Genomic DNA, 15,790 nt, shown 5'->3' on the forward strand with positions numbered 1-15,790 from the left:
GTTGTAAAATTAACATGGTCATAATAAATCTAAGCACACTGTATGTACTGTATATTGTACATATACAAGCATATTCTGTCACATCCACCTACCTCATGTAGATAAGTAACCTGCTAACATATTTATTCCTGCATCTTCACACTCTGCACCATTGCCTTCCTATTTCACCTGTACATACAGATTCCTTGTACATATTCCTGAAGATTGCTGTGTTGTTAATCTATGTAAGTACTGACAGGTACTGAACCGGAGTCAAATTCTGTGTATGTACCTGACCTGCATGTGTGTGGACTGTGGGAGGAAACCGGAGCCCCCGGAGGAAACCCACGCAGACAAGGGGAGAACATGCAAACTCCACATAGAGGATGACCCGGAATGACCCCCAAGGTTGGACTACCCCGGGGCTCAAACCCAGGACCTTCTTGCTGTGAGGCGACTGCACTAACCACTGTGGTATTTATCATATTTACCATTTATCATATCTACCATCATATTTACCACTAACCACTGTACCATTTACTATTTACAAAGCTGCAACATTTTTCAAGTAAATAAATGTGCAACTATTTCAAACTCACTACCACTACTACTACTACTACTACTACTACTACTACTACTACTACTTTCGGCTGCTCCCATTAGGGGTCGCCACCTGCATGTCCTCCCTCACCACATCCGTAAACCTCCTCTTTGGCCTTCCTCTTCTCGTCTTCCCTGGCAGCTCCATATTCAGCATCCTTCTCCCAATATACCCAGCATCTCTCCTCCACACATGTCCAAACCATCTCAATCTTGTCTCGCAAACTCAAACTAACAAACTATCTCAAACTATGTCAAACTCACTCTTTAACATAAAAAGAAAAAAACAGAATAAATTACTGTATCATCGGCAAACAAGTGAAGTCAATTAAAATATACCAGCTTACCACAGACAATAGTTACTGGGCCACATATATCCACCAGTTTCTGCCGTGTGAAGTTTTTAATCAGGCACCGGATTAGAGTGCTTTTCCCCACCTTGGGCGGCCCGACTACAACCACCACCACCGGAGGAGGTTCCAGGGGTGTGCGATCAACAACAGGTATGTGGTGTTTTCTGGCCTTTAGGTCCTGGGCCCTGAGGTAAAAATAAAACCAGAATAAAACTGTGATACTGTACGACATTGCTGTATTACAGTGTGAGGCCATCAACACCATGTCACAGGAACACAGTCTGAGTTCCTTTCAGTGATGTGTAAATATGATTTTTTTTGAGTTTGAATAGTAATTCAAAGGAGTTGAATTAAGTGCAACTGGACTTGGTATATATCCGTGAAGACGTTTCGCCTCTCACCCAAGAGGCTTCCTCAATTCGTGCCTTTCTGACTAGACTAAGCAAATCTGACTGGATGAGAGGCGAAACGTCTTCACAGATATATACCAAGTCCAGTTGCACTTAATTCAACTCCTTTGGATAACCATGACCTGGATGAATGAGAACATTCACAGACAGTTTGAATAGTAATATATTTTTGTTATAACAAGGTTTTCATATGCAATAAATTCAGTTGCTATTAATCATGTATGTATTGATTGATAATGAAGAGCCATATTTGAAAATATTTCTAGACTATATCAAAGCACTGGCTATGTGAATATTGATCATTTATTAAGATTGAATAAAGTAATTCCACAATTTGTTGAATCTTGTGAACAGTAAACTTTTGAAACAGTTATGAGATACTGACCTGTGGAATGTTTTGGCCATGCGCACAGCAGACTGCACGGCATAGGCTTTGGGATTCCTCTTGTGTTTCTCCATCTCAGCTACCTCTCCTTGATTCTTCATCTTTTTCCTCTTCGCCTTGGGTCCACTATGCTTCTGCTGATGTGGCTTCTGTTCTTTAACTTTTCCATCCATCCTGTTCACTTCAAAACACAAACACAAACTGCTTAGTTAAACACAAAAGTGCACAAGAAAAGCAGAGGCAAGGATGTATATTCATTCATCATCAGCTGCTTCTCCAGGGTCGGGTCGTGGTGGCAGCAAGCTAAGTAGGGCACGCCAGACGTCCCTCCCCCCAGCAACGCCCTCCAGCTCCTCCTGGGGGATCCCAAGGCGTTCCCAGGCCAGATGGGGCATGTAGTCCCTCCAGCGAGTTCTGGGTCTACCTCGGGGTCTCCTCCCAGTTGGCCGTGCCAGGTAAACCTCCAGGTTTACTGGGAAGTCGCCCAGGAGGCATCCTAATCAGATGCCCGAACCACCTCAACTGGCTCCTTTCGATGTGAAGGAGCAGTGGCTCTACTCCGAGCTCCCTCCGGATGTCCGAGCTCCTCACCCAATCTCTAAGGCTGAGCCCAGACACCCTACGGAAGAAACTAATTTCAACTGCTTGTATCCGCAATCCACCCTTTCGGTCACTACCCAAAGCTCATGACCATAGGTGAGGGATGGAACGAAGATTGACTGGTAAATTGAGAGCTGTATATAAGGATGTATACGTCCCACCAAATGTTATGCAAATACTATGGTTAACTACTGCTCTCTAGTGTCCATATTTGAGCTTAACACTTTACGTCATTTAAAACATTTAAAAATAAAAAAAACAAAACCATGTTATGTTTTGGAAAATGGTCAGGAGTAATGTTAAGTAACAGTGGTGAACAAGCTGGACATGTACAAAACACTTGGTTGGCAAACAAAAGAAAGCAAAGCCCACAACTATACATTATATTTTTCATTCTCAAACTTTAGTCACAAAATTCACTTCTGATAAAATCTGTGGCAAGAAATCAAATTGTCAGGTGAAAAGAAGCAGCTGGAAACTCCACATGTATCGGAGGAGGCATGTGGTAGTCTGCAGCCCTCCCCAGATCGGCAGAGGGGGTGGAGCAGAGACCGGGACGGCTGGGCAGAGTGGGGTAATTGGCCGGGTACAACTGGGGAGAAAAAGGAGGAAAAATCTATCCATCCAATTTCCCCTCGGGGATGAATAAAGTATTCTGATTCTGATCCATCCATTCATCCATCCATTATCCAAACTGCTTATCCTGCTTCAGGGTCAAAAAAAAAAAAATCAACAGTGTAGCTTTCAAATCTTTGTCCCTTGTGGAAAAGTAATGGTAATTTTAAATTTTGCTCTGATTTTTGTGGCGCTAGGAAGCCCCCAACCAGAATACCAACCAGAGTTGGGAACACCTGCCCTATTTCCTTCTTTAAAATCTTTGATATCGCAAAACAAATGAAAAAAATATCTCAATGTCAGTTCTTTCCAGTATCATTCGGTCATACTCATGACTCAGGATTTCTACTGAAAAAGGAATGAAGTTTGAAGGATTATCATTCTGACAAGTCAGATTGTGTTTGCAGCTATATTGAGCTACAATTCTGGCAGGTCACCTTGTAATTATAATGCCTTTGTAGATATTTAAACTGTAACTGGGGCTTTCGGGTGGTGTGGTGGTCTATTCCGCTGCCTACCATCGCGGGCATCTCTGGTTCGAATCCCCGTGTTACCTCCGGCCTGGTCGGGCGTCCCTACAGACATAATTGGCCGTGTCTACGGGTGGGAAGCCGAATGTGGCTATGTGTCCTGGTCGCTGCACTAGCGCATCCTCTGGTCGGTCGAGGTGCCTGTTCAAGGGGTGGGGGTACTGGGGGGGAATAGCGTGATCCTCCCGCGCGCTACGTCCCCGATGAAATTCCTCACTGTCAGGTGAAAAGAAGCGCTGGTGACGCCACTTGTATCGGAGGAGGCACGTGGTAGTCCGCAGCCCTCCCCGGATTGGCAGAGGGGGTGGGACAGTGACCAGGACCGCTCAGAAGAACGGAGTAATTGGCCAGATAAAATTGTGGAGAAAAAAGGGGGAAAAAAGCCACAAAAAAAAAAGAAATTATAGAGAGTCAAGTAGAAACATGTTATGTCAAAAGGGCTTGCCACAGAGCGCATCCCACTCAGACGCAACAATGGTTCTACCTGTCCACCATCCTATTTGACAAAGCCTAGTCCCTCTGGGAGCTAGCCAGTCATCTCTAGTGATGTTATATTTGATACCTAGGCTCCACGGCATGTGTCGAGTAAGTAGGATAGATTCCACAGGAGCCCCACACTGGGATTTACATCATTTTCAAATAAGTACATGATCGATTACAAAGGAGGGCTTGTCTTCTGTAGAAGTATGTGTTTCAAGATCGGTTTGTAAGACATCACTAAAGAAACCCCCCTTAATCCCTGGCTTGTCATTGTTGGTCGGTTACTGCAAAAAGTTCCAAGGGTTTGTTACCGAGAGTTAAAGTTTTGAGCTTTTGAATAAATCCTCAGAAGTTAATTCAAAGATCTTTTTATGAGGGAAAAAAAACAATCTGCGAAATAGACAAAATCTTCTGTTTGGGATCATTTTAAACTGTCATCTACCAACGTTCAGTGGAAAAAAAAAACATTTCTAAATAAAAACCAATAAAATCTTCCCTTACTTTCCCAGTCACACAACATCTTCTCTTTCACTGCCCATGCTGAAGTAACCTCAGCTGCCATTTACATGTACTTTTACTGGACACCTCATTTACACGTACTTTTACTGGACACCTCATTTACACGTACTATTACTTGAACACCTCATTTACACGTACTTTTACTGAACACCTCAGGAATGTTGTCCCTGTCCATGTCAGCCATGCCGTTTTCTGCACTTAGTCAAAATAACTACTCAAATCTAAATATGTGTTTATCTATCATAAAACTGGTTGAATAACACATTATTGTACAGTATCTTTCAGTAGGAAAAACTAAAAACCTAGCCTGATGGTAATTTCACTACAAGTTGGGGAATATTAAAAGTGAAATCACAACAGTGGTTACAACAGTTACTATGATTTGGTTACTAGGACGATAGTATGGGAATGAAAGTAGTAGTAGTAGTAGTTACTAGGACGATAGTATGGGAATGAAAGTAGTAGTAGTAGTAGTAGTAGTTACTGGGACGATAGTATGGGAATGAAAGTAGTAGTAGTAGTAGTTACTGGGACGATAGTATGGGAATGAAAGTAGTAGTAGTAGTAGTTACTGGGACGATAGTATGGGAATGAAAGTAGTAGTAGCAGTAGTAGTAGTAGTAGTTACTGGGATGATAGTATGGGAATGAAAGTAGTAGTAGCAGTAGTAGTAGTAGTTACTGGGATGATAGTATGGGAATGAAAGTAGTAGTAGCAGCAGTAGTAGTAGTAGTTACTGGGACGATAGTATGGGAATGAAAGTAGTAGTAGCAGCAGTAGTAGTAGTAGTTACTGGGACGATAGTATGGGAATGAAAGTAGTAGTAGCAGCAGTAGTAGTAGTAGTAGTTACTGGGACGATAGTATGGGAATGAAAGTAGTAGTAGCAGCAGTAGTAGTAGTAGTTACTGGGACGATAGTATGGGAATGAAAGTAGTAGTAGCAGCAGTAGTAGTAGTTGTTACTGGGACGATAGTATGGGAATGAAAGTAGTAGTAGCAGCAGTAGTAGTAGTAGTAGTTACTGGGACGATAGTATGGGAATGAAAGTAGTAGTAGCAGTAGTAGTAGTAGTAGTTACTGGGATGATAGTATGGGAATGAAAGTAGTAGTAGCAGTAGTAGTAGTAGTTACTGGGATGATAGTATGGGAATGAAAGTAGTAGTAGCAGCAGTAGTAGTAGTAGTTACTGGGACGATAGTATGGGAATGAAAGTAGTAGTAGCAGCAGTAGTAGTAGTAGTTACTGGGACGATAGTATGGGAATGAAAGTAGTAGTAGCAGCAGTAGTAGTAGTAGTAGTTACTGGGACGATAGTATGGGAATGAAAGTAGTAGTAGCAGCAGTAGTAGTAGTAGTTACTGGGACGATAGTATGGGAATGAAAGTAGTAGTAGCAGCAGTAGTAGTAGTTGTTACTGGGACGATAGTATGGGAATGAAAGTAGTAGTAGCAGTAGTAGTAGTAGTTACTGGGACGATAGTATGGGAATGAAAGTAGTAGTAGCAGTAGTAGTAGTAGTTACTGGGACGATAGTATGGGAATGAAAGTAGTAGTAGTAGTAGTTACTGGGACGATAGTATGGGAATGAAAGTAGTAGTAGTAGTAGTTACTGGGACGATAGTATGGGAATGAAAGTAGTAGTAGCAGTAGTAGTAGTAGTTACTGGGACGATAGTATGGGAATGAAAGTAGTAGTAGTAGTAGTTACTGGGACGATAGTATGGGAATGAAAGTAGTAGTAGTAGTAGTTACTGGGACGATAGTATAGGAATGAAAGTAGTAGTAGCAGTAGCAGTAGTAGTTACTAGGAAGACAGCAGACCACGACAGAATGAAAGAAGTGTTTCAGTGAATAGAATTGTTTTACCTTCCCATTAAAAGAACAGAGCAGAACAGAACAGAACAGAGAACGAGGGAAGATGGGACCGTATCCTATTTTAACCGAACATTTCCGCGTTAACCGCTTTCTTCGCCAGGAAGCGAGGGAACAGAGGAGCTGTGCTCCAGCTAAACCTGACCGCATTTCTTTCACGAAACTGATCTTTGTCACAGCTCCCCGGCGTGTGAGTATGAGCGGAATAAAGGTGCAGGTTTTGAAGACAATACTTACAGTATCAGCCGAAGGATATCTTGAGATAGTCGAAATACGTTCGCTTGGGCAATACAGATAAAATTGACTTGCCTTCACTCGCTTGTCTCACGTGTACGGTGTAAACTCTGATCCGGAAGTTGATGGTAGGGCTGACGGAAGTAAAAGTCCCATCGGTCTTTCGTCACTGTCTACTGTAATGCCTCATATGAGCGGTGGGGGGAGCGCGCCAGAGGTTCCTCACTTAATGAGAGTCAACGGAGCTGAACGACCATCGCCTGCGAGGCGAAATTCCTATGTTTTATTCTTTTAAACAAATCTTTATTAAAGCAACGGATTCAGAACACAGCGGACAATATACAGAACGAACTTACATAACAAAGGAGCCAGGGGTACATTACATTCCATGACGTAAAGATATTACAAGACATACCTACATTAAACGTTTCGACAGCCTTTTTGTTCGTAGAAGAAGAAATTAGTTTTATTTACATATGCCATCGATTATCCAAACCGCCTATCCTGCTATTTTTATTGAGGAGTACAAATGGTACAAGAACACTGCACATACCTGCCATCAGACCAAGCAACTATAGACAACCTTATATCTTCACATGCGATGGCCATAACAAAAGTAAATGAAGTAAAATAAACTATAGTATTAACAATAATAATGATAATAACAAAAATAAAACACTTTTGCCAGGGGGTAAATTTAAAGTGCACAGTAACTGAAAATGTTATAAAGTAAGCAAGCATTATATGTTTAGACTGCTTTTCTGTTTGTGCTTCTGGAAATAGTAGATATATATTTCTCAATTTCTATAATTCAAGCAGGAAAGAATGGTTTATTATTTTAAAGATTTACTTTTATAGATGTGAAACTTTGCACACAAAAATTAAAAGCTTTATTAAGTAAACCTTACTTTCACTATTTGTGTCATGGAAAGAAAACAATACATATTCCCATTTAAGAAAAAAATATCAGACTTTATACATAATTAAAGAATTTAATTCCTTCCAAAGTCTTCTGGAAAAGCTGCAGTCCCAAAATAAATGTGTCATGCTGTCAATTTGAGTTTTGCATAAAGAACAACCGGGGGGTTGGTCGTTTTACAAACCTTCTCAGGTACTGACTCGGTGGGTGAAACCTGTGTAATAATTTAAAGTCTTTTATTTAGTTATTTATCAGCAATTTATGTGCTAGCATCCAAACCAACAGATATTTTTCCAACAGGTATTAGTAATACATTTACTCCAGTGAAAAATGACATAGGGTACAGAGACTATATCTTGTTGGAACAAAGCACGGAAAGCTCTGTTATTATTTTTAGAGATACAGCGATACAGCGAAGAGCTTCTAAATCCAGGGGAAGAGTTTTTAAAGAGCATCTAAATCCATAGAGGAAGGGTAATTTTTAAAGAGCTTCTAAATCCACAGAGGAAGAGTTTTTACAGAGCATATACATGCACAGAGGAATAGTTTTTAAAGAGCTAAATCCAGAGGAAGAGTTTTTAAAGAACTTTCAAATCCACAGAGGAAGAGTTTTTACACAACATCTAAATAAAGAGGAAGAGTTTTTAAAGAGCTTCTAAATCCACAGAGGAAGAGTTTTGACAGAGCATCTAAACCCACAGACGAAATGTTTACCGAGCATCTTTATGCACAGAGGAAGAGTTTTTAAAGAGCTTCTAAATCTGGAGGAAGAGTTTTTAAAGAGCATCTAAATCCGCAGAGGAAGCGTTTTCAAAGAACTTCTAAATCCACAGAGGAAGAGTTTTTAAAGAGCTTTCAAATCCAAAGAGGAAGAGTTTTTACAGAGCATCTACATGCACAGAAGAGTTTTAAAGAGCTTCTAAATCCTCAGAGGAAGAGTTTTTAAAGAACTTCTGAATCCACAGAGGAAACGTTTTTACGGAGCATCTACATGCACAGAGGAACAGTTCTTAAAGAGCTTCTAAATCCAGAGGAAGAGTTTTTAAAGAGCTTCTAAATCCAGAGGAAGGGTTTTTAAAGAGCATCTAAATCCACAGAGGAAGAGTGTTTAAAGAGCTTCAAACCTACAGAGGAAAAGTTTTTAAAGAGCATCTAAATCCACAGAGGAAGAGTTTTTACAGAGCTTCTAAATCCAGAGGAATATTTTAAAGAGCATCTACACGCACAGAGGAAGGGTTTTTAAAGAGCTTCTAAATCCACAGAGGAAGGTTTTTAAAGAGCAACTTAATCCACTGAGGAAAAGTTTTTCAGAGGATCTAAATCCACAGAGGAAGGGTTTTTAAAGAGCATCTAAATCCACAGAGGAAGAGTTTTTAAAGAGCATCTTAATCCACAGAGGAAGCGTTTTTAAAGAGCATCTAAATCCGTAGAGGAAGAGTTTTTAAAGTGCTTCTAAATCCACAGAGGATGAGTTTTTACAGAGCATCTAAATCCACAGAGGAAAAGTTTTCAAAGAGCCTCTAAATCCACAGAGGAAAAGTTTTTACTTTTATGGAGCATCTACATGCAGAGAGGAAGGGTTTTTAAAGAGCTTCTAAATCCACAGAGGAAGAGTTTTTAAAGCGCATCTAAATCCCCAGAGGAAGAGTTTTTAAAGAGTATCTATAGCCACAGAGGAAGAGTTTTTAAATCGCTTTCAAATCCACAGAGGAGGAGTTTTTATACAGCATCTAAATGCAGAGGAAGAGTGTTTAAAGAGCTTCAAACCTACAGAGGAAAAGCTTTTAAAGAGCATCTAAATCCACAGAGGAAGAGTTTTTACAGAGCTTCTAAATCCAGAGGAAGATTTTAAAGAGCATCTACACGCACAGAGGAAGAGTTCTTAAAGAGCTTCTAAATCCAGAGGAAGATTTTAAAGAGCATCTACACGCACAGAGGAAGGGTTTTTAAAGAGCGTCTAAATCCACAGAGGAAGAGTTTTTACAGAGCATCTAAATCCACAGAGGAAGAGTTTTTAAAGAGCATCTAAATCCACGGAGGAAGGGTTTATAAAGAGCTTCTAAATCCACAGAGGAAGAGTTTTTACAGAGCATCTATATGCACAAAGGAAGCGGTTTTAAAGAGCTTCTAAATCCAGAGGAAGAGTTTTTAAAAAGCATCTACATCCTCAGAGGAAGAGTTTTTAAAGAGCTTTCAAATCCACAGATGAAGAGTTATTACACAGCATCTAAAGGCACAGAGGAAGAGCTTTTACAGAGCATCTAAATCCACAGAGGAAGCGTTTTTAAAGAGCTTCTAAATACCCAGAACTGTTTTAAAGTGCTTCTAAATCCACAGAGGACGAGTTTTTACAGTGTATCTAAATCCACAGAGGAAACGTTTTTAAAAAGCTTTCAAATCCACAGAGGAAGAGTGTTTAAAGAGCCTCTAAATCCACAGAGGAAGAGTTTTCACAGAGCATCTACATGCATACAGAAAGAGTATTTATAGAGCTTCTAAATCCCCAGAGGAAGAGTTTTTAAAGAGCATCTAAATCCCCAGAGGAAGAGTTTTTAAAGAGATTCTAAATCCACAGAGGAAGTTTATACAGAGCATCTACATGCATACAAGAATAGTTTTTAAAGAGCTTCTAAATCCAGAGGAAGGGTTTTTAAAGAGCATCTATATCCACAACGGAAGAGTTTTTACAGAGCATCTAAATGCACAGAGGAAGAATTTTTAAAGAGCATCTAAATCCACAGAGGAAATGCTTTTACGGAGCATCTTTATGCACCGAGGAAGAGTTTCTAAAGAGCTTCTAACTCCAGAGGAAGAGTTTTTAAAGAGCATCTAAATCCACAGAGGAAGTGTTTTTAAAGAGCTTCTAAATCCACAGAGTAAGTGTTATTACAGAGCATCGCAATCCACAGATGAATTGTTTTTGCAGAGCATCTAAATCCACAGAGGAAGAGTTTTTAAAGAGCTTCTAAATCCACAGAGGAAGAGTTTTTACAGGGCATCTAAATCCACAGATGAAATGTTTTTACCGAGCATATTTATGCACAGAGGAAGAGTTTTTAAAGAGCTTCTAAATCTAGAGGAAGAGATTTAAGAGCATCTAAATCCACAAAGGAAGCGTTTTTAAAGAGCTTCTAAATCCACAGAGGAAGAGTTTTTAAAGAGCTTTCAAATCCACAGAGGAAGAGTTTTTAAAGAGCCTCTAAATCCACAGAGGAAGAGTTTTTACAGAGCATCTACATGCATACAGGAAGAGTATTTATAGAGCTTCTAAATCCCCAGGGGAAGAGTTTTTAAAGAGCTTCTAAATCCAGAGGAAGAGTTTTTAAGAAGCATCTAAATCCACAGAGGAAGAGTTTTTAAAGAGCTTCTAAATACCCAGAAGAACTGTTTTTAAAGTGCTTCTAAATCCACAGAGGACGAGTTTTTACAGTGTATCTAAATCCACAGAGGAAACGTTTTTAAAGAGCTTCTAAATCCACAGAGGAATTGTTTTTACAGAGCATCTAAATCCACAGAGGAAGAGCTTTTACAGAGCATCTAAATTCACAGAGGAAATGTTTTTACCGAGCGTCTTTATGCACAGAGGAAGAGTTTTTAAAGAGCTTCTAAATCTAGAGGAAGAGTTTTTAAAGAGCATCTAAATCCAGAGGAAGAGTTTTTAAAGAGCTTCTAAATCCACAGAGGAAGAGCTTTTAAAGAGCCTCTAAATTAACAGAGGAAGAGTTTTTAAAGAGCTTCTAAATCCACAGAGGAAGAGTTTTTAAAGAGCAACTACATGCACAATGGAAGAGTTTTTAAAGAGCATCTATATCCACAGAGGAAGAGTTTTTACAGAGCATCTAAATGCACAGAGGAAGAGTTTTTAAAGAGCTTTCAAATCCACTGAGGAAGAGTTTTTACACAGCATCTAAATGCTGTGTAAAAACTCCAGCCGACACAGAGAGCGTACCGGCCAGTCCGCTTCGAGCGACTCTCATCGGACGGATCCAACTGACTAACTCCCACACCCAGCAGCTAGAGGCGGCCTCCGCCGCGGTGAGGGATCTTCAGACTCGGGTGCAGCCCCTCCAGGCCTGTGTGGGTAATCTAACCAGCCAGCAGGCGGCGTTGGAGAGCCAACAAGCGGAGATCCTGTCTCTCTCACCATTGCAGGTAACCATGCGGAGAGACTTCGGTTCTACATCATCCAGTCCCCGTTAGTCCCTGTGATCCTAGGGCGGCCCTGGTTCGTGCAGCATGAGCCACACATCGCCTGGGCCTCCGGTACCATCATGGAGTGGAGCTCCTCCTGTCATGCCCAATGTCTCCAGACTGCTCCCGCCCCATCCCCCCGACGTGCCCCTAGTGCCCCGCCTCCCGACCTCTCCTCTGTTCCCCCTGAGTACCATGAGTTAGGTGACGTTTTCAGCAAGACCCGGGCCCAATCTCTTCCTCCTCATCGGCCTTATGACTGTGCTATCGACCTCCACTCTGGGGAACCCCTTCCCAGCAGTCGTCTGTACAGTCTGACCATCCCCGAGAAAGCTGCGATGGACGAGAACATCTCCGAGTCCTTGGCAGCGGGGCTCATTCGGCCCTCGTCCTCCCAGTTGGCAGCTGGATTCTTTTTTGTGAAGAAGAAGGACGGGGGCCTCCGACCCTGCATTGACTATCGCCAATTCAATGAGATAACCGTCAAAAACAAGTAGCCCCTTCCTCTCATGAGTTCCACCCTTGAGCCCCTCACCCAGGCTACAGTCTTCACTAAGCTGGACCTCCGGTGTGCCTATCATCTGGTCCGGATCTGGAAGGGGGACGAGTGGAAGACAGCCTTTAAGATGCCCCAGGGTCATTATGAGTACCTGGTCATGCCGTTCGGCCTCACCAATGCCCCGGCGGTATTCCACGCTCTCATGAATGACATTCTCCGCGACATGCTCGACGAGTTTGTGGTGGTCTACCTCGATGACATCCTCATCTTCTCCAGGACCCTCGAGGAACATGTCCAGCATGTCCGCCGGGTACTCGAACGTCTCCTCCGGAACCGGCTCTTCGTCAAGGCAGAGAAGTGCCGGTTCCATTCCCCTTCCGTTGACTACCTGGGCTTCGTTGTTGAGAGGGGACAGACCTGGGCCGACCCCCGCAAGATCCAGGCTGTGGTGGACTGGCCCGATCCCACATCACGGAAGGAATTACAGAGCTTCCTCGGGTTTGCAAACTTCTATCGGAGGTTCATCAGGAACTACAGCCGCGTGGCAGAGCCCGACAAACCGGGGGTTCAGCTTCTTCGTGGTGGACTGAAGCGGGAGATCCTTCGAGGACAGCCACACCCTTTGGCCTGGTTGGTACGTAGGCGCCGGGGACCGGCGTCGGTTGGCTCCCCGACTGGCGCGCTCAGCTGCCCGGAGCAGAGCAGCTCTGGTCACCTCCCAGACGCGACGACACCATTTCAGATGGGCCTGCACGGAGGGAACTGCCACTTCCGACTCCTGCGCAGCAAAGAGAGGCGGCTGGTAGCCCAGGGACACCTCAAAAGGTGAGAGGCCGGTGGCAGAGCTGACCAGGGAGTTGATGGCATACTCGACCCAGGGGAGGAACCGGCTCCAGGAGCTGGGCTTCTTGGCGGCCACGCACCGGAGGGCAGACTCCACGCTCTGGTTCATCCTCTCCGTCTGTCCGTTAGCCTGTGGGTGATAGCCAGAGGAGAGACTAACAGAGACACCCAACCCCTTACAAAAGGTCCGCCATACCTGGGAGATGAACTGGGGCCCTCGGTCCGAGACGACGTCCAGGGGAAGGCCGTGGAGACGGAACACGTGGCTCGTCAGGAGGTCCGCCGTCTCAGAAGCCAATGGGAGTCTGGGGAGGGCCACTAGGTGCACTCCCTTACTGAAGCGGTCCACCACTGTCAGGATCACAGTGTTACCCTGGGAGGGAGGCAGTCCGGAGACAAAATCCAACGCCACATGGGACCAGGAACGGCTTGGAGTTGGGAGGGGCTGCAGCAGACCCGCGAGTGCCTGGTGAGAGGCCTTGCTGCGAGCACAGACAGAGCAGGCCCTTACGAAGTCCTTGACGTCGATCCTCATGGTGGGCCACCAGAAACGCCGAGCCAGAAAGGTGAAGGTGCGGTGGACACCCGGTTGGCAAGCAAACTCACTGGCATGGCCCCACTGGAGAACCCGGGGCCGGACTGCGTCCGGGACTAATAGGCGGGATGGGAGCGCAACGCCTACCTGACCACGGTCTCGATGCCCCAGGTAACCACGCCAACCACCCTGGCCTCAGGAAGGATGGGAGTCGGCTCCTCTGTAGCTGGCTCCCTCCTCGGGTGTTGTCGGGGCAGGGAGTCTGCCTTCGTGTTGTGGGACCCGGGGCGATAAGTCAGCGTGAAGTCAAACCGACTGAGGAAGCTGGCCCACCGTGCCTGCCGACCATTGAGGCGCTTGGTTGCCCGGATGAACGTCAAGTTCTTATGATCAGTCCAGATGGTGAACGGCTGTTCCGCCCCCTCCAGCCAATGGCGCCACTCCTCCAGAGCAGCCACCACTGCCAGCAGCTCCCGGTTCCCGACATCGTAGTTCTCCTCGGCGGGGAGGAACCGGCGAGAGAAGAAGGCGCATGGATGGACCTTCTGGTCAGACGCTGAACGCTGGGAGAGGACAGCCCCCAACCCGGTGTCCGAAGCGTCCACCTCTACGATGAACTGCCTCTTGGGGTCGGGGTGGAGCAGGACCGAGGCGCTGGTGAACCTCTCCTTGAGGGACTGGAACGCAGAGCGGGCAGCCGGGGACTAGATTAACGGCTGGGAGGGGGAGGTCAGCCTGGTCAGAGGTTCTGCCACGCGGCTTTAGTTCCTGATGAACCTCCTATAGAAGTTCGCAAACCCGAGGAAGCTCTGTAATTCCTTCCGGGATGAGGGATCGGGCCAGTCCACCACACCCTGGATCTTGCGGGGGTCGGCCCGGGTCTGTCCCCTCTCAACGACGAAGCCCAGGTAATCAACGGGAGGGGAATGGAACCGGCACTTCTCTGCCTTGACGAAGAGCCGGTTCCGGAGGACACGTTCGAGTACCCGGCGGACATGCTGAACATGTTCCTCGAGGGTCCTGGAGAAGATGAGGATGTCATCGAAGTAGATCACAACGAACTCGTCGAGCATGTCGCGGAGAATGTCATTCATGAGAGCCTGGAATACCGCCGGGGCGTTGGTGAGGCCGAACGGCATGACCAGGTACTCATAATGACCCCGGGGCGTCTTAAAGGCTGTCTTCCACTAGTCCCCCTTCCGGATCTGGACCAAAAAAATTTTTAGTTTTATACTTACCCTTGTTTCCTGAAAAATAGAGGATTAGTTATCCTAACTGTAACTCTAGATTGAGTAAGCTATTTTGTATTGTATACTGATGAATGCTTTTCTGTATGTTTATTTTTAGTTTCACACTTCCTTGTTATTAAATCCAAACCATATACAACACTGGTCTGTTCCTTGGAGGATATGATGCAAGGGAGAGTTTAGCTGGCTGTAAAACCTAATATAGGACAAGAGTCACATTGGGTGTAGCAGTACAGTCTTGTTTCACCCCGTTTATTGTAAAGTGACTTTGAGTGTTAGAAAAACGCTATATAAGTTTAATTTATTATTATTATTGTCTCAAGTTCAAAACACACAATATGTTTACGTGACTTATACAAATGAAATGACATGTTCAGGGGCACTACAGGCGCTTGCGAGTCAGCAGTGACGTTTGTGTTTTCAGTGAGCTGAGCAGCTACTCCAACGTGAACAAACCAGCTAACTAGCTTACTGCTAACATCAGTAATGTTTCTACGTGGACACAGCAGCTAGGTAGCTTACTGTTAACCAGTAATATTCCAATGTGGACACACCAACTAGCTAGCTTACTGCCAACACCAGTAATGCTCCAACGTGGACACAGCAGCTAGCTAGCTTACTGCTAACATCAGTAATGTTCCAACGTGGACACACCAACTAGCTAGCTTACTGCCAACATCAGTAATGTTCCAACGTGGACACAGCAGCTAGCTAGCTTACTGCTAACATCAGTAATGTTCCAACGTGGACACAGCAGCTAGCTAGCTTACTGCTAACATCAGTAATGTTCCAACGTTGACACAGCAGCTAGCTAGCTTACTGCTAACATCAGTAATGTTCCAACGTTGACACAGCAGCTAGCTAGCTTACGCGCTAACATCAGTAAAAAAAAAATTAAATTTTACGCCTTTTTCTCCCCAATTGTATTTGGCAAATTACCCCACTCTTTTTGAGCCGTCGCTGCTCCACCCCCTCTCTGCC

At 44.3% G+C, this 15,790-nt stretch overlaps 1 protein-coding gene across 1 annotated transcript in view; it reads right to left on the reverse strand.

The window, feature by feature from the left end:
* bms1 (BMS1 ribosome biogenesis factor) overlaps positions 1 to 6,701 on the reverse strand; it is a 76,381-nt gene extending 69,680 nt beyond the window's left edge. Inside the window, exons 1-3 of the mRNA XM_056297244.1 lie at positions 6,579 to 6,701; positions 1,728 to 1,908; positions 927 to 1,117 (exon numbers count right to left, since the gene is read on the reverse strand). Coding sequence (XP_056153219.1) covers positions 927 to 1,117; positions 1,728 to 1,900 — 364 coding nt within the window. The 5' untranslated portion in view covers positions 1,901 to 1,908; positions 6,579 to 6,701. The remainder of the gene's footprint in view (positions 1 to 926; positions 1,118 to 1,727; positions 1,909 to 6,578) is intronic.
* Between the last annotated feature and the right edge of the window lie 9,089 nt (positions 6,702 to 15,790).

The sequence above is a fragment of the Lampris incognitus genome, chromosome 17 (genome assembly GCF_029633865.1).
Source record: "Lampris incognitus isolate fLamInc1 chromosome 17, fLamInc1.hap2, whole genome shotgun sequence".
In the NCBI taxonomy this organism is placed as follows: Eukaryota; Metazoa; Chordata; class Actinopteri; order Lampriformes; family Lampridae; genus Lampris; species Lampris incognitus.